At 39.2% G+C, this 18,755-nt stretch overlaps 1 protein-coding gene across 3 annotated transcripts in view; it reads left to right on the top strand.

Annotated features, from left to right (window-relative positions):
- LOC124789768 (tonsoku-like protein) overlaps positions 1–18,755 on the top strand; it is a 269,414-nt gene that overhangs the window by 145,228 nt on the left and 105,431 nt on the right. For all 3 annotated transcript variants that reach the window (XM_047257225.1, XM_047257226.1, XM_047257224.1), the window contains 2 exons: positions 11,788–12,191; positions 17,690–17,823. In XM_047257225.1, coding sequence (XP_047113181.1) covers positions 11,788–12,191; positions 17,690–17,823 — 538 coding nt within the window. The remainder of the gene's footprint in view (positions 1–11,787; positions 12,192–17,689; positions 17,824–18,755) is intronic.

Below are 18,755 nucleotides of genomic sequence, written 5' to 3'. Positions count from 1 at the left end.
AGAGGGATCAAATAATTTGCATTAAATCTTGTTTGAAAAATGGAACAAAGTGCAGCACCAGTCTCGAAATGTTGATTGTGACTTTTGCGGCTCTGCTGTGAGTAAGTCAAGAGGTTATGAGTGGTATAAACATTTCAAAGAGAATTGAAGAAGTTGAAGATGATGACTGCCCTGTACACCCTAGCACATCAATTACATATGACAATGTGGAAGAAATAAGGAAAATGGTTCTGGAAAATTGGCGAATCACCATCAGGAAGATTGCTGATGATGTTGACATATCCTTTTGTTCGTGCCAAGCAATTTTTTTAAATATATTTTGGGCATGAAATGTGTAGCAGCAAAGTTTGTTCAGCAAGTGTTGAATTTTGACCAAAAAAGATGTTGCGTAGACATTGCTCAGGAATTGATGAATGAAGTCAACAGTGATCCAGAATTTCTAAAGAAGGTTATAACAGGTGTCGAAACTTAGTTATAGAGGTGTGATGTGAAAACCAAGGCCCAGTCATCCCAATGGAAACTTTCTGAAGATCCAAGATGGAAAACAAATTCGAGAAATTCGATCACATGTGAATGCTGTTCTCACTATTTTCTTTGATTAGAATGGGATAGTGCATGATGAGTTCCTGCCTTATGGTTGTAAGGTCAATAACGAATACCACCTGGAAGTTATGTGCCACTTGCATGAAGCATTCTGAAGAAAACGACCGTAATGGCAAAACCACTTGTGGAAGCTGCATCATGACAATGCTCACACACACACACACACACACACACACACACACACACAATGCTTGTTCATGATTTGTTTTTGGCAACCCGAAAGGATTTTCAGCTAAGCAAGTGCCATGAAATAAAAAGCACCACACACACACACACACACACACACACACACACACACACACAATGCTTGTTCATGATTTGTTTTTGGCAACCCGAAAGGATTTTCAGCTAAGCAAGTGCCATGAAATAAAAAGCATTTGTTTATATCTAACAGCCAGTTGGAAGTTAATTTATGAATGGGCCTCATACAGTACAATGTGCTGTCAAGCCATAAAAGACATTTAAAAAAATTAGGATAATTTGTCCAATCCCATCTTCAAAAATTAATGCAGTTCCAGAAATAAAAGAAGACCCACTTTAGATTATACATAGGTATCAAAACATTTATGTGCAGGCAATATAAAAAAAAAAAAAATAAAATAAAAAAAAAATAAAATAAAATAAAAATCGTGTGTTGCAAAAGGCAGAGTTTTAAAAATGGAAACATAATTCACAAATATGAAAAGTGACTAAAAAGAGCAAGTGGCTAAAACAAACTTCCAAACCTGGTAAGGTAATTATTGAGAAGGCTACTAAATATTTCATACACAGTGAATTTATTGTGTATCAGTCAGTTGAAAAAGTAAAAGAAGATGCACATAGGAATTTCATATTGTGATTCATAACAGAACTGCTGAGAATCCACTGGAAGAGAATGTGGTCTAGGACTTTGTTTAAAATATTGCTGCGGAGTATACCACAGTGAACGTTCATTTTAAGTACTGGTAATGGTGTACAAAAGTAATAAAGGTCTGTTGCAAATAATTACTCAAAATTTTGTTAATTTTTGATATTTTTCCAGTACTAGAGCAGTTTAAATCAAATGCTACATTCCTATTTCAGCCTGGTAAACAGCTGCGAGTAAGAAATCAAATCTCCTTAAACTCATGCAACCCAGCTTGCATAAAAGATATTTTATTGTAAATAACTACACCAATCTGCTTAAAGTTTTTATCGTACTATGCTGCAGTTATTTCAACCAAGAGGTCATCATCTCATGGAACTTCTAGTGAGTAAGCTAGATGCAAGCAAGGAAACTACTGGCTCCAACGGTTAAGGTTTTCAAGTATTCACTTATTTGACAATTTTGTGGAACAAGTTCCTTTCAGCAGTTCATACTTCAGTTTTCTCATATACCCATTTTCAAACTACTTTTTTGACAGATGCATTTTCACCAAAGATGATTTCCATCTCTACCCACCATCCATTTCCTTGTTGCTAAGCAGTTAAAAAGAAGAATCCATTTTATATCCTAGAAAGTACTGAATATAGCCTTAACAACACATAAGATTGACATTATCTAACTTTTGTGCTGGGTTACTGATTTCCATACACTGCTTTGATTGCTGTTTCATTTCTTGCATTAAGTATTTTAAAAATTTTGTGGTACTACTCAATTGGATTCCTTTTGAAGCAAACCAATCATCAATCATAATTTCGTTTTGGCTAGCTTTTAACAAATCTGGCTCCTATTTTGTTCATGCTTAATTTTTCATGTCAGTGCATTTTACACTTTCTTTTCATACTTGTATGATGTGTGCTATTTCATACACCTTTGACTACCTGTCTTCCTGTACAGTATTGTGTGCTGTTTCAGTGTTATCATCTGTCATTCCAGTTTTGTGGCCTCTTTCAATAGATCATGTTCAAGAGATGTGTGAGTTCACTCAGTCATTAAGTGTTGAAAGTAGAAGACAATCCCTATAAACCTTCAACAACTCAAGATGAAATTTTTTTTGTGACAAACTGCCAAAAACAAGGATTAAGTGATGGTACAGTATTCCAGTTTATACATTTGAATGAAACACAAAAGAACTGACTGCATTGAAATACCATATAAGCAAAAAGCAAATAAGCAGATCAGCATGTGAAGCACGCAAAATTAAAGAATGTAGTAAATCAATCTATCATCAATAACAGTGCAATCTCTGTGTGAGGCTGCGACATTTGAATTAAATAGTTAGCCCTAAAGAATATATTTTTGCGGAAGATCTTCCTTCAAGTGTTTGCCCATGTGATTTCAAGCATTGCGGTTTCACTTGCTTGCAATACAAATAGTGCAATCACCATTTGTGAGATTACGCAATTTTAGCATATGCTCAATGTGTCTGACACAATGTGTGTACTAGATATTGAGCTTCGTTCCTAGGTAGGCTATACAAATGTTTATAAGCAAAATTGTTTCTAGATAAACCACAATTTCCTAGTATCTTAAGAATGAATGAAAGCCAGCCATTTGCTTTACATATAAGTGGGTGTATGTGATTCCTTCACTTCATATACATGTAGATTGTTATCCCCAGGCATTTGCTTGCATAACTAATTCCAGTTGTTAGTTCATAAACATATAGCTATAAAGTACTACACTTCAGTTTTTCTTAAAAAGCATGAGCTTATGTTCCTATGTATTGTGAAAAGGGTTTTCGTACTGGAGAAGAGAGCAGTGAGAATCATAACAGAAGTGAAATAAGGAACATCTTGTTGAAGCCTATTTACTACTTTTAATATTCTCACAAGTTTTACCCTGTATATGCTAAAAACCATTATGTTAGTGAAGGAAGACACCAATGTCACAAGCAGGATCATTCGAAATGGTGTAAAACAGTATCGATATGATTAATAGATGATTAACAGTGTTAGTAGCATAAAGAGTTGTTTTTCTTAATTTACCAACAAATAATCTTAAGATTTTGACTGGAGGTACTTCAACAGTGCCTTATTCATAAATTCCCATATAAACTGGAACAAACATGAATCATAATGTAAGCAACAATCCCATCCTAGCAATAAATGTAGTACAAATTTACATGTGAAACCCCACTGCTCAATATTGATTGAATTATTATCTTACTGTATCAATTAAATAATAGTAGAATAGTGCAAAAATGTCTGTGTGTGCAAATGACAGTCTAATTGTACAATGTTGACACTGCATGCCATGTAAAATTGTGTGTCATATCCGCAAAGAGACGGAGACTGCAACTGATTCTGCCTGCTAAGTCAATATAGTAGAGGTTCAAAAAAAGTGTTTAATGATTTGAGAGGCTGTAGCACTCATCAAAACGAGAAAAATAAGTCCAATAAATGTGAGTCCGAAAATGCATGCTTTACAAGATAAAAACGTCTTTATAGGAAGGACTGCACGATGCTTGGTTGTGGATATTAGCACAGTTGTTGAATTATTGCTCCTTCAAATGTGTCAGCAGGGTATTAAGATGTGTTACGCACAGTACTTCACCCCTTATTAGGTGGTCTGCACTCAGTAGTGTGGTTCAAGTCGTTTTGTAGTCTACATTAATTTTCGTTGTGTTTTTGTGCTTTATTGTACAGTACTGTCAACCCTGGATATGTATCATGGTGTTTTACCTTCTTCCAAATGTGGATTCACTTATGTGTTTACTGCTATTGCTCTGTTTGTACTTACAAATGGTGTAGTAAATTTACATTTTCCCTCTTCCACCACTTGTTAGCAATGGAAGCCTACTACTTGACAGGTAAAATGGTAGATCTGATATTCTGCTATGGTTTAGCAAATGGACATAGCCCATACCCTCTACACTGAAAAATATCTGCAACACAGCGTGCCCTCTGATAAGCTATTCGGCAGACTTTTCCACATCTGCGGGAAGACTGACAATGGAAATCCTCAGCACAGTGTGCACGCCTGTCATGGGGGGAGTGTGTGTTATCCAGAATGAGATTTTCACTCTGTAGTGGAGTGTGCGCTGATATGAAACTTCCTGGCAGATTAAAACTGTGTGCCCGACCGAGACTCGAACTCGGGACCTTTGCCTTTCGCGGGCAAGTGCTCTACCATCTGAGCTACCGGAGCACGACTCACGCCCGGTCCTCACAGCTTTACTTCTGCCAGTATCTCGTCTCCTACCTTCCAAACTTTAAGTCCCGAGTTCGAGTCTCGGTCGGGCACACAGTTTTAATCTGCCAGGAGGTTTCAGTGTGTGTTATGTTTGTTGGAAGATACCCTTGATACCAATGTGCGACGATTAGTGGCAGTAGATGGCATGTCTCACTCTCTTATCTGGGGAGGGGATATTTCATGAACAGTTGCTGTACCCTTATCATCTGCAGCACATTCAGGCCCTAAGGCCACAGGATCATCATGGCAGCTGGCAGTGTCAGTGGCTGTTGCAGAAGTGTGCCACAGGTCTACTGTCCACATACAAGATTGTAGTTACTGATGAGCCAGGGTTCACAAGAGAAGGTGTTGTGAATTTCCATAACCAGCACGTATTGGCAGGTGTAAATCACCAAGACATTCAGGGAAAAGGTCATCAGAACCAATTCTTAATCAATGTGTCTTCAGGCCTACTTGGCAGTGGATTAATAGGGCCATACGTGCGAGCACAAAGGTTATTGTGGTGCGTTATCTGGACTTTCTCATTAATGTATTGCCTACCTTGCTGTAGGCTGTGCCGTTGCAACAACGAATATAAGTTATTCATGCACAATGGCGCACTAGCACACTTTTGTCACAATGTGCACGAACATCAGATGCAAACATTTCAGGACTGCTGCATTGGTCAGGGGCCCCCCACAACTCCCCAGACCTCAATCTCTTAGACTTTTGGGATTGGGAATACTTGAAGGAATTGTTCTATGACATGCCAATTAAAGAGATGTGCACACTACAGGGTTGCATCTTCAATGTGTGCCAGCAGGTACAACAACAACAACTGGGTATACTTCAAAGGGTGTGTCATTCATTATGCTGGAGGGAAGAGGGCTGCATTGTCATGAATTTGATGCCGGAGAGCAGAGGGGTGCAGTGTCATGAATGGACACCACATTTAATGCCTCTGTGAACACGTTTATCGCAGAAAGTATGCATTTTCGGACCCATTTTTATTGGACTTATTTTTCTTGTTTCTATTAGTACTACCACCTCCCAAAGTATTTGACACTTTTTTTGAAGACCCTGAATACATTAAAATTTGTGAAAATTGCAACATTCATAAAAAAGACAGAAATGAATCTGAATTCAAAGGTTATGTTTAACAATGTACCAGCAATAGCTCTCACAGAGATGGCATAGTTTTAAGGCGAACAGCCGCCTTTTCTATGAGTCTGGAAAGCTCTTTGTCGTGACAGTCAAGCGAAAACGTCAAAGCAAATATTAATATGTCTCAATGATATTAAAAAAGCACAAGTGGGTGTGACTTGAGTGTATGGATTGGGAATGGGCCATTCAGTGTGACCGCAGCATGGGATGACTGCCATCTTGTCCACGTATCCATAACAGACTATACAGCTATATCCAAACTGTTCACTTGATGCTGACACAAATGTTTGTATAGAATTTGAAGTCATATGGTATTCATCCGTTATCCACTTGACCAAGTAGTATCTCCATCCAGTGACTATATGACTATATGGCAATTCTAGCTGGCCTCGGTTCAGAGAATTACTCTTTAACCTTTGTTTCCTTCCCAGTTAAGAGGAGCTGTCATTTTGATAGTTGTGGCATCACCATGTGAGTATGTCATATTTTGACAGAAGGTTTGTATGCTGAACAAAAGGCATAAAGTGACTACTGGCAGTAAGACCTCCATTTTAAATGTTGATGCTACTAGCATGAAACACTTGTAAAATTCTGTGAAGAAACAGATCACAAAACTCTTAGAAAGGTGACTGGAAAATCTTCCAAATCAGCCTAGTCTTCACAGTTTGTAAGCTTGTATACTGTATATCCTTTTTTGCCATTTTATTTTATTGTTGTTATTTTTTTCTTTATTTCTAACCAGATTCTATATCACAGAGATCTACTGTAAACAAGTTTAAGAGTGGAGCTAATTCACTTGTAAGTCATTATATAACATGCTGTATCACTCACTGTAGTAACCAAGTAATACTCATAACTGATCCAAGTCACACAACTATGGCTGTAATGATAACCTGTGAACAGTCAGAATACCACAAGAAACAGAACACTGATGTGTGCAATACAAACTAGAATCACATAGGGAGAGAGAGAGAGAGAGAGAGAGAGAGAGAGAGAGAGAGAGAGAGAGACAAAAGGTGTAAGTTGTCAGTAGGTGGTGTAGCGGGGACAGCACTGCATGCTTGCGTCCAGCAACTGGCCCATGCTGATACAGTTGGCAACAGATTCGAACATGCACGCGCAGCGACACTACACTCAGCACGTTCACACTCACTCGCACTAGTAGCAGCATACAGCACACCTCTATCTCGTGTGAAGTGGGTGCGCAGGCTGCCCGACAAAAGACACATCCATCGAATCCGGAACCGCGGCAGCGGGTGCTGGCAGACGAGTTGGGACGACATGTTGGACGGGCACTGGAGCATAGGGCTGGAATGTGTTTCGACGTGGGCACGCTCGAGGGTAGTGTGTCCAGTGCAGAACCCGATGACAGCTCTGGAGAGGGGAGTGCCATCACCATTTCTGCGTCATTGTTAGCAGGCAGGTCCCAGTGTGGAGAAGACAGGGCTGGATTCAATGGCGATGATGGCCAAGGCAGTGATGGTGAGGGGACCGGTGGAGGCGACCCAAGAAGAACAGCAAGCTGCAGCAACAGACTCGAGGTCAGAGATGGAGCAGTGCCCAGTGCCGGAATGCTGAAGACCCATGCCGCTGCACAGGTAGGAGGCAGCCAATGGGATGGAGGTGCCCCACAGCAGGCGACAGCCAGCTCGCGGTGGGCTGTGGCGACAGAGGTCGCACCTGCAAACCGGTACCTTATGGCAGCGAGCGGGGTGCAACAGATCAAAGTGGCACACCACCAACTTGTCGGCCATAAGGACGGCGTTCCTGGCAGTGGACAACAGTGGCTGGTATCCACTTGGTCCAGCGACCAAACCCTTGTACTCACAATGACGATTCCGACGCAAAGTATCTGGATGAACCTGACTGTGGCAGGTGCTGCACAGGCCACAGAAGGCGGAGGAGTGTGCGTGGCTGCCGGCTGTGAAGGAAAATTAGCCAGGTTCTGCTCCCACATAGGCATGAAGTGATAGGTGCTCAGAAAACAGAGAAGGATGTTGTCCAGTGAAGAATCCACAACAAACATTTTATTTGGGACTTCAGTGTGTACACTAGTCGGTCAGCCTCACCATGTAATTGAGGGTGGAAGAGATGAGCCATAATATGACAAAATCTATGACGGGAAAAAACTGGGGCCCATCATTGGAAAGTAAGCTACAAGGCAACCCCTCAATAGAAAAAATTGTCAAAGTGTACAAATTGTGACCTCAGCTGATGCTGACACACACCAGAGAATATAAGGAAACTGGAAGAATGTATCCATCATCAAGAGCCAATAGGAATTCAAGAAGGGACCTACAAAGTCTACATTAATATGTTCCTATGGCTGATGTGGAGTGTGCCAGAGGGCAGAGATGCACTGGGAGCTGCCAGTTGTTGGGCACACTACTCACTAGCTGTGAAAAAACAAACAATTTTGCCGTCAATCCCAGGGCAAAAACATGTCTCCTAGGCAACAGTTTAGTGTGCAAAACTCCCCAATGTCACTGGTGGAGAAGCCACAGAACCTCACACTGTAATGAGGCAGGAATGACTACCCTGGGAGAGATGTCTTCCGTGGGCAACAGCAAAACACAATCAAAAACAGAGAGGCGATACCATAAGGAAAAATAGTTGTGCAGGGGTCCGAAACATGATCTGTCGGTTTACATGGCCAGCCCTGTTGAACAAACCGAACCATCCAGCAGAGAATCGGATCGATGGCAACAGCAGCTGCTATGCAAGAGCTCGTAATTGGGGAAACCATCAACTGCATCCTGTATTTCAATATTGGGATGGAAGAAAAGCAATTCTTCATTAACAAAATCAAGATCAGGACCCACAGGAAGGCAGGATGAAAATGGATATTGTAATTGTAGCAAGTCAAGAACAGTGTCCAGTTTTGTAGGCAGTGTGCTGCCTTGTCAGGCAAGAAAGTGAGAGGGTTAAACAAGGAAACAATGGGATTATGGAGGCATTCAAAAAAACATGAAAATTCTGGCAAGCATAGACTGTGGCAAGAGCCTCTTTTCCCACTTGAGAGTAATACTGCAGGGCTGGAGTGGGAGGCGAAAGAAACAGGTCGTTCAAAGCCGTCGGCATATTGGTGCGCTAGGCTGTACTTTGAGGCATCAGTCACCAAAACAATGTGCTGATCCATAGAGAATGGAGCTATACAAGGTGCCAAGAACAGTTTGGATTTCAACATTTGAAAAGCACGTTCTCAATCTGGGCTTCAGCAAAAGGTGCATTCCCATTTAACAAAATGGGCGGTAGGTGGACCAGTGTGGCCGCCTCAGCAGGAATTTCTGGTAGTAGGCTATCTTCCGTAGGAAGACCTGAAATCCCTTCATGGACGAGGGGCGAGGCATAGATGAAGATGAAGATGGGGTCTGGCAGAGGAAGAACCTCGTGCTGCGACACCTTGAACCCCAAACCCCAAATAAATAATAGAAGGTTGAAAAAACTGAGATTTCACAAGGTTACACTAAGTGTGCAGACCATAAGACAGAAAACAAAGTGTGGAATTTTTCAAGTGATCAGCCGCGGAGGAACCCATGACAGTGATATCCAGATAATTTATTCAACCCTGGACAGGCATAGTCAGTTGCTCCAAAAATTGTTGGAAAATACCAGGAGTGCTAGTCACGCCAAAAGGAAGACATAAATATTGGTAGGGACCAAAAGGAGTATTCAAAACCAGACTGCACAAATACTCTTCATCCAAACTCTTCAGACAACAATTTTAGAAAAGTACTGGGCGATTGCAGTTTTCGTCAACAGTTCCTCTTGGTGTGGGGGAGGATATGATCCTCGATCAACTGCACATTGACAGTGGTACTGAAGTTTTCCAAACGGTTTCAAAAGCCAAAAAATGCTTTTGAGTCTTTTTTTCTTAAGCTTCCCAGTGTTTGGCTGAATCATATGGAGGAAAAGTGGGTGCGCGGACTGGTCGAACGGTACCCTGTCTGTTACTGGAAGCCGACAGAGTGTTTCACAGCCAAAACACGCTGCTCAGCCGGGGCCAGTAGCACGACGTCTGTAATGAATAAACCTGATGAAACTGCACTTAAAGACTACACATGTGGAAACCTTTCAAAACTCTTCTCCAATGGTATAGTAACCAAGTAATACACAAAACTGATCCGAGTCACACGAATATGGCTTTATTTGTAACCTCTGATCAATAATGGAATAGCCTCTCAAGACTCCACAAGACACAGAACAACTGACGTGCACGATGCAACTAGAATAACATAGAGAAGGTCAGTCAGCACTGCTCAATGCATATATATGTGCGTGTCGCTGGGAGACGTCATGGCGGAGACCATACTGCGCACACGCCTTGCGCAGGTGCCTCCAGCTGCCAACCTGCATTGATAAAGTTGGCTGCTGATTCAAGTGCACATGCACGGCGTCACCACACTCTGCACACTCATACTTGTGTGCACTAGTAGCAGGGTATGTGGTATTTGAATAGTGGCAAAGTTATTTGATTTTTTTTCTGTAAAGGAAAATTTGTAGATTGGAGTTCATCTTTCTCTTCGCTGTTTTCTGCTTTGGTCTTTTTCCCATCAACATATTGTCTGGGCACTAATTTTTGTGCCTGATACCCTTCGCATCTTGTACAAAATTTCTTTTGAGAATTTTGAGAGACTAGGTTTTATTATGGTAGTTAATCTTTCCACTATGGGGGACTACCTAGTAGTGAAAGCTTCCCAGGCCCCAGATGCAGTTAATTACTAACGTACTTTACACTCAACCTGCCTATGGAGTGTGCAACTGCTGTGGAATATTTAGAGATTTATGTTTATCACCTAGCTGGGGTTGACATCATTTCAACTGGATGGCAGCTGTACTGCAGACTCACTTTGTCTTCTGCTTTGAACCCAACAGATAGCATTTCAGTTTACAATACACTATTTTGTAGCCAACTTGATTGCAGCACTATCGTCAGACTCTTAACTGCATTATATACTTCCTGTTAACTCGAAAAACTGTTTCAAATGCAACTGTGTTGTAAAAAATGAAATGAAATTCTTTTTGCTCTTACATGCTATGACACTTACTACAGATATTGAATCTTCAGTAAATAATCTCATTAAGGCTATGTAATGAGAATTTATGAATGTTTCATTGCTGCAAATACAGGGCGTTTCAAAATAATATTTACAACTTTGTTCATATATATTTCAGAAATGGGTTTAAGTAGTGAGGTGGAGTTTACACACTCCTAAAGTTTTAATAGCCTCTTAACAGAGTTCAGTGTATGCGTCTTCTGTGGCATGCAGGATTTCTAAGCAGTATTCCAGTCCCAACCATGTTCAACCATACTAGTGCAATTGCTGCTCTGATGCAAGCTCACAGGTCCCACGCCACAATCTGGTAGACAGCACCCTTCAGAAAGCCCCAAAGAAAAATTCGAATGGGGTTATGTATGGAGACCTTGGGGGCCAGAAAGTGGGTCCTCCTCTGCCAATCCAGTGATCTGGAAATGTCTCATCCAAAGCCTTCATAACACTTACAGGCCTATTGAAGTGGGGCACCATCATACTGCAGCATGATATCAGATTACAGTCCCTCAAACTGTAGAAATGCAAACACATTCAAATGGGTTTGCAGTTGACCTCAGTTGTTCTGCTGATGAAACAATTGCTGTACACTGCAGCCTGAAATAGAGAAAAATTACAAAATCAAATTTAAAGAAATGTTATTTCCTGTGTAAGTTCTACATAAAGACAAGTTAACTTAAAATAGTACAGTATATTATGTTTTACACACAACTGTCACACTGTAGAATTGCAGAAAACCCATAAAATTCAAAACTTTGCCTTTACGAGGTCTCTGTACTTTGAAGAAAACTTGATGCCTTATAACTATGTAATTTGAGCTATTTGAAGTGTACATTATATTCTAAGGAAGAAATTAAAGTAAACTCTGTTATATCTTTTGTATCTTCAATATAGCAGGGCAGAGTTCTGTCAGTACAGGAGAATTACCGAGAAAAATACAAAAAAGAGACACACCAGAGGCTAAGCGCAGGAAGAAAGCAGAAGGAAATAGACCCAAGAAGGCAAAGAGACATGAATCTGGCTTGCGGCGGCATCTCGAGGACTCCAGCCCTGAACGAAGCAGACGACTACGTAGTTTGAGTCCTGTCAGTGATAGAAGTGGTTCACCTATTGTATCTTCATCAGCTGATGTGACAGGAGTTGATAGCAATTACTCAGCTCCATTTGGTGATAAAGAAGTCTCCTCATCATGTATTGCAGTTTCTGATAGTGATTCTGATGGGGCTCAAGCAAGAGAGGAATATCAACGAGCCATTGCTAGTCTTCGTACTCGGACAGCCCAACACACATCATCTTCGGTAACTTATTATATGTTGTTTTTTAGTTTTAACAAAGTGCTATGTTAAGACGATTTTAAAGAGGAAATTTCAGATGGAAGTTTGAATTTCATGCATACTAAAATTGAGGGTGTATCATTTGTCCCCTTTCACCTATGTCACTGTTACGTTTTCACGTCTAAACTGATTCTGATAAAATTTGGTATAGAGATAGCTCGAACACTAAGAAAGAATATAAGCTACTTAAGAAAGTATGTAGTACAACATACTTATTGATTTGAAGACTATAATCTGAACTGTAGAACAATAGTTACTCTTTGAAAAAGCTTGTTTGCTCTTTGAAATTTATGTTATTACTTGTGAAAAGGCTTTTATTATTTATTACTTGTGAAAAGGTTTTTATTATTTAATATGTTCTACATAATATGGTTCAATGTAATGAATACAACACTTCACAACTAAACTGCAGAATCGATATCCATGAAATTTGGTGTGGAGGACATTGAAGCTGAGGAAGGACATTGTCTACCTTCCAAAGTGTGTAATACAAGATATTTATTGATTTGAAGAATATGATGCAAAATATGGAACAATAATTACTCTTTGAAAAGTTTTTCATTCTTTCACTTTCGAACTTAGAAAGTTTTTAATCCATATTTCCTTCACTTTCGAACTTAGAAAGTTTTTAATCCATATTTCCTTACCAATGCCAGTATTATTAATTCGATGAAATTTGGTATAGTGCTAGCTTGAACAGTGAGGAAGAGCTACTTTACAAAGTTGTATCGTTTTGGATATTATTAACATTTTTAAATATGGTACATGTGAGTGACATGCAGACAAAGCTGGCACGATGATTGGCAACTCGTAGTGTCTGTAGATTATTCTGTGACAGTGCATATGCAATGTCATTGTACGTGGGATTTATGGTATTGAGTTGCTGCGCCACATGGGATTGCTGGAGAGTTTTGGTGAAGATACAACAATTAAGTCAGATGGTAAGCCCAAGAATCGTATTTGAAACTATTACAGTAAGCCTCGCAAACATAAGTCTAATTTGGCACAGAGCTCAAGCTGCACAAGTTACTGGAATCTAGCTATCTCAGAGCAATCTCATGTTCGCCTGAATTTGGATGCAGAATTTCAGGTGACCTTAAAGAGCTACAGAGATACTAATACAGTCACAAGCTCAGCACATTTTAGACACTAAGCACTATGCATTTCTTGCAGCTTCCAAGACGCTTGAAGACTCACAAATACGGCTTTATTTAAAGGCTGTATGATAAACAGAGAGTTGCATCTTTACATATGGAACATGGGCGATTTTTGGCGACAGTGCATTTGATAATGATCCATTAATCGTAAAGTAATCATTATAAGGGGACGGATCAAAAATGTGGGCACAATAATGCATTAAAATGGAAGGCAGAAATGGTTGGTATGTGTTTCTTTGGTGGCAGAATCTACATTCAGCACTAGGTGAGCCAGAGCAACCCCTGAAAACTCCACTTCTGCACGATGTAATGAATTGAGGTATTTTTGAATATGATTAGAAAATATAATGCATGTTCTCAGATTCGACACACACAAAATAATAGAAAGACATTCATGATGAACCTGCATACCAGCACTGCATATATCTTTTATGCAAAGTCATCTTGTAAAATTACTGTCTTACTTACTCAGAATTAATTGTAACAAAACTAATGATATGTGGGCGAAACAGCAGGTTACATCTGCTGTATTTATAAAATAATAAATCCCCTTCAGTTGCCAGTGATTTCTTAACTTACACACAACTGGTTTCAAATCCTAAAGCTTCAGTTTTGGGTGCCACCAAATTATTATGAAAACATAAATATGTGGCATATGGGCCAGTCAGTCATGGAGGGTCATGCCCATGTCACAAAAACATGAGCATAGGACCAGCAACCATAGAACCCATCTGGACAGCACGACATGTAAGTGACTCACTCCCACATTGTGCTGCCCAGGCAGGTGCTATAGTTGCTGGCCCTGCACTCTCAAGCATTTGTTTGACATGGGTGTGAGCCCCCATGACTGACTGGCCCACATGCCACGCGTTCTTGTTTTCATAATAATTTAATGGTGCCTGAAGACGAATCTTTAGGCTTTAAAACCAGTTGTGCAATAAGTTAAGAATTTACTGGCAACTGAAGCGGATTTATTGTTTTATAACTATGTTCCTCAGTTGCGAATGTTCACCTGATCAAGTATTTTGCTTAGGGCATGTATTTATGCCTTTTTGTAGCTCCTGTCTTATGCTCCTAATGCATACTTGATACTTACCATTAATCAGGATTTAATTTGTGGTAATTTCTTTCATGTTGTCTGTCATTCCTTTTTACTGTTTCTCTCAGTTTTCCAAGTTTTCTGTTGCTGTTATGCATCACATTTCTCTGTGCACATTCATATTTTCGAAACAGAATACATGTTGTAATGAAATCTTTTGACATATTAAGATAATTTCTGTTTAGAAAATTTAGCATTTCCATATGCTTGTGCAGGCAACCCTTGTACTTGTTGAGTCATCCATTGTGACACCTGGTATAATATTACTAATATTAAAATATTATATTAAAATTTTTGGACGTTGGGAAGTTAATTTGAAACATTGAGTTTGATATTGGCTGTGGAAATTGATTTCTGGTATCTGCTTTAAATATTTCTGATTGAAATTAATTTAACTCCCCAAAAGACATTTAATGTTTGTTAAATATTTAGTAAGTAATATGTAGGGCATTCATTTTGGAAAAAGGGTTTGGAAAGGACCAGATTATTCTGGAATACATTATCGCACAAGGGAGGGGTTTCGGCTATCCGAACAGCCATAGCTTTATTACTGGTGTTCTTGCAGGTTCCTAAGATCGTCCAAAATCGTAATGGCTGATTTTGGTGGACTGATAAACATTCAAATAACTTTTTTTATAGCTATACGGAATATATTTGCTCATGCAATCTTAACATAATACATTCACAGTGCTACTCGTACTTGGTGAGCATACACATGTGTCTAGTCTCTTGGAGATCACAACAGAGACAGACAGCTAGTGATTAATTAGCACATGCCAGATTGCTCATTAATAATCATCTCTGGCCGCACTATCTTTCATTGTTGTTACAGATGGTATCTCTGTTTAGTGGTCAGAGAGTGCATCTTCTAATCAACTTAAAAATAACCGCCACAAATATTATAAAACTTATAATCACATCTGCTGGTAGCAAAGCCTCTGAAATGGTAAAATGGTGCATAGAAAATTTTTACTTGCTTATTAATTGATTTGAACTCCACCATCTAGCATCAGATCAGTGAGAATGTGGACTGATGGCATTGTAAAAGTGATCTCAGGGATGCTGAAATAAAAGTTTGAAAAAGTAAATGCCAGTTGAATACTAGTAGCGTTTGGCTTTGGCCACCAAACAATACATTGTCAACTCTCCTTCACTGCAACCTGAAAAATTTCTAAAATGCAACATAATAAATTGAGATATGGCGTTAATGGCAGAGGAAAGCAGGTTTCTTGATTCAAACATGGCTGTACCCATAAAATTAATGTAATTATGTAACCAAAAGTTGCAGATACGAGAGTGATACTTACATTTTATGAGACTGCGATCAATAACACACACACACACACACACACACACACACACACACACACACACACACACACACACACACACACACACACAGAGAGAGAGAGAGAGAGAGAGAGAGAGAGAGAAAGCCAGGAGCACAGCTTTTATAAATTTTCGATATATAAACATTTCTCTGGAATATTCTTTATATGAACAGTAAAAAATACATTTTTATGTTAAGTTAAGGACTTTTCTCCTTAAAAATGGATTTATTTACACAGAGAAAATTTATTCTTATTAATTAAACATTAGAGGCATGCTTTATTAATTTTTCAAAAAGCAGTATTTCACTGAAAGGCAAAAGAATCCATTGGCACACAAACTTCTTCTGTCAAGAAGTTGCATCTGTGTTAACTTAGTGCACTCATTAGATCAAAAACAATGTTGCATGAAGATGTGCATTTTTAGAATTGGACATACCACTTCTTTAATTCACAAATAGAGCATACAGCAGTGAGCATGAAGAATCACTGGTATCAGAACTGAGTTATGTTTGTGGTTTGTAATACTTACAGGTTATACTTTTTGGAGAATCATTGACTAGTTTTAATGTGTGTTTAGGGCAGAAACCATTCAAGACTGTAAAAGTATCATTTAATCCATAAGAATGGTGGTTCAGCTTCATGGTAGTGGATGTAGGTAATTACTTAAAGAAATACAGCTACCAGACATGTTAAAAATTAATAAAAAGGTGATTGGATGCTATATTACTTCAATTAACTGTCTAATCGTGTGCTGCTGTTCTTGTGTTGTTCTTGCATGTAATATATGTGATGGCTTGATGCATTGTATCTACATTATCTAAGTGTTAGTGATATCAAAAGTTTATCCATTATATTTTTAATTTCTTGTTGTCATATGTAGTACCTACATTGTCATACCATTAACTAAGTAACTGTGAGAGGTTACGCAATTGGAAGAATAGTTCAGATTGTGTAGATGATTTTATGGAGTTTCTCAGACTACACAGAATTTTGCAGTGGAGTATACATATTCTTCAGAGTTAATATGAAAGGATATACAGCCCATAGTTTACTTACAAGCATATGTATAAACGAAAGGAAAGGTTCCAGTTTTTGTATACACTCATTTATTGAAAGGATTGCAAGCTATCTTACTGAATTAAGCCAAAGAAGGACCCTAAGAAACTCTCATCTTAACACTCAGAAGATCCTGCAATAGTAACTGATCTCTCATTTGGCTTTGGTGAGGTAAAATTGTTCAGCTTCTCTGGCGTACAATGTGGAATTCTGCAGCATTAACAAAAGTGATCTGTATTGCCAGAATTAGTAAATTCACAAAATCTTTCTCTTCCTGAGCCTTGTCCCGCAGTTATGCGGGCTCGGCCATGGTTAATCAGATGTGGCATGATAAGTTTAAGGGGTGGCCGGATGCCCTTCCTATAGCCACCCCGTACCCCCAGGAAGGAATTAGTGTACCCCAACTGTCTGCGTCTAGTGTAAGCCATGGAATAGTGCGAACATGTTGCAAATGTCTGCGAGTTGGGCAACTGAGGCGGAATGTGGGGAGCAGCCCAGTATTCACCTAGGGGGATGTGGAAAACTGCCTAAAAACCACATCCAGGCTGGCCGGCACACTGGCCCTCCGACATAGCCTTTCCAAAGCCATGGGATAAATTTTGAACTACTATTTGCTAAAATAGTAATAATATGACTTATTTTCAATAAATTATGTACATTTTAGTTTCTGTAGATATTTCTTCCTTTAAACTGTTCATTTTTTGCCTTTGTAAATAAATAAATATTTATCCTGTGATGCGTCTCAAATTTATATTACTCTGAATTTTCTCATCATATGAATGGTCATGTCAAGAATGGTTGTGTTCTTTTGTCTTGCAGTCAGTAGACAGAGAGAATGATGTAACAAACGAAACTGGATTTCTATCAGTTAGTGATGTTGGAGAAGACTGGCTGGAAGATGATCTTGGAATCGAAAAACGCCCCACCAAACGAAAGAGAACAGAAGCTGAAAAGTATAGTATTATTACCTTTCCTTATTGTTTCTCGTAGCTCTAGTTGTTCTTGGTAATCATCTTTATCACCATCATCATATTAAAAGACATCTGTATGATTCAAGAGTTTGAGATGTGGCAGCACATTTTAATCTTTTTGTTTCTTGTCAGACATGTGTTAGACATACTACAGAGTGCACATTTCTCTGTACCTTCCCAATTTATATTGCATAGGACCCAATACACTGAAATTTCTGCTTTGAAGGAGCCCCTGTTATTTATTTAGCATACAAAAAATTCAACTTGAAACTAAATTACAAAGTTGTCCAGCAGAATTATAGCTTTTTCCAAAAGCTGACACATATGAACAGAGTACAGGAATGAGAAAGATAGTTTTCATAATAATTTGGTGGCACCTGTAGATGAAGCTTTAGGCTTCAAAACCAGGTATGCAATAAGTTAAGAAATTACTTGCAGCTGAAGAGGATTTATTATTTTATAAAGACACTTGGTGTGTCTCACTGTCATCTGGTCACTGTTCAAAATGCTCAGTGCGATTTTGATTAATTCCAACACCTTTTGTAATTTTTTTCTAAAAATTTGCTCTAACTCAATATCAGTGTAGTGCAGGGGAGCTCAACCTGTTGATTGCCATTGACCAGTCAATAGCCTTGGCTTTATGAGTTGATATTTTAAAACCTGTGTCTCAAATCTGTTTAAATGAGCTGTTTTGTGAAATTTTATCTATTTACAATGAGAGTTCCTCACAGCATTTGTAGTTGGTAAGTCTGACAACAGTGTCTCCACCTCTTTTGTCTCCATCTACATTTCGCTGTCTTTAATGCTCATGCCAAGTGACAATCTTTCCTGCTGCATGGTGAGGTTCTACTCATCAACTGTAATTTTGTATGCTGTGAGCAGGGGTAGCGGTGAGCAGGGAGAGTGCTCAGGGT

The sequence above is a fragment of the Schistocerca piceifrons genome, chromosome 3 (genome assembly GCF_021461385.2).
Source record: "Schistocerca piceifrons isolate TAMUIC-IGC-003096 chromosome 3, iqSchPice1.1, whole genome shotgun sequence".
In the NCBI taxonomy this organism is placed as follows: Eukaryota; Metazoa; Arthropoda; class Insecta; order Orthoptera; family Acrididae; genus Schistocerca; species Schistocerca piceifrons.
This window is presented reverse-complemented; position numbering and strand designations above follow the sequence as displayed.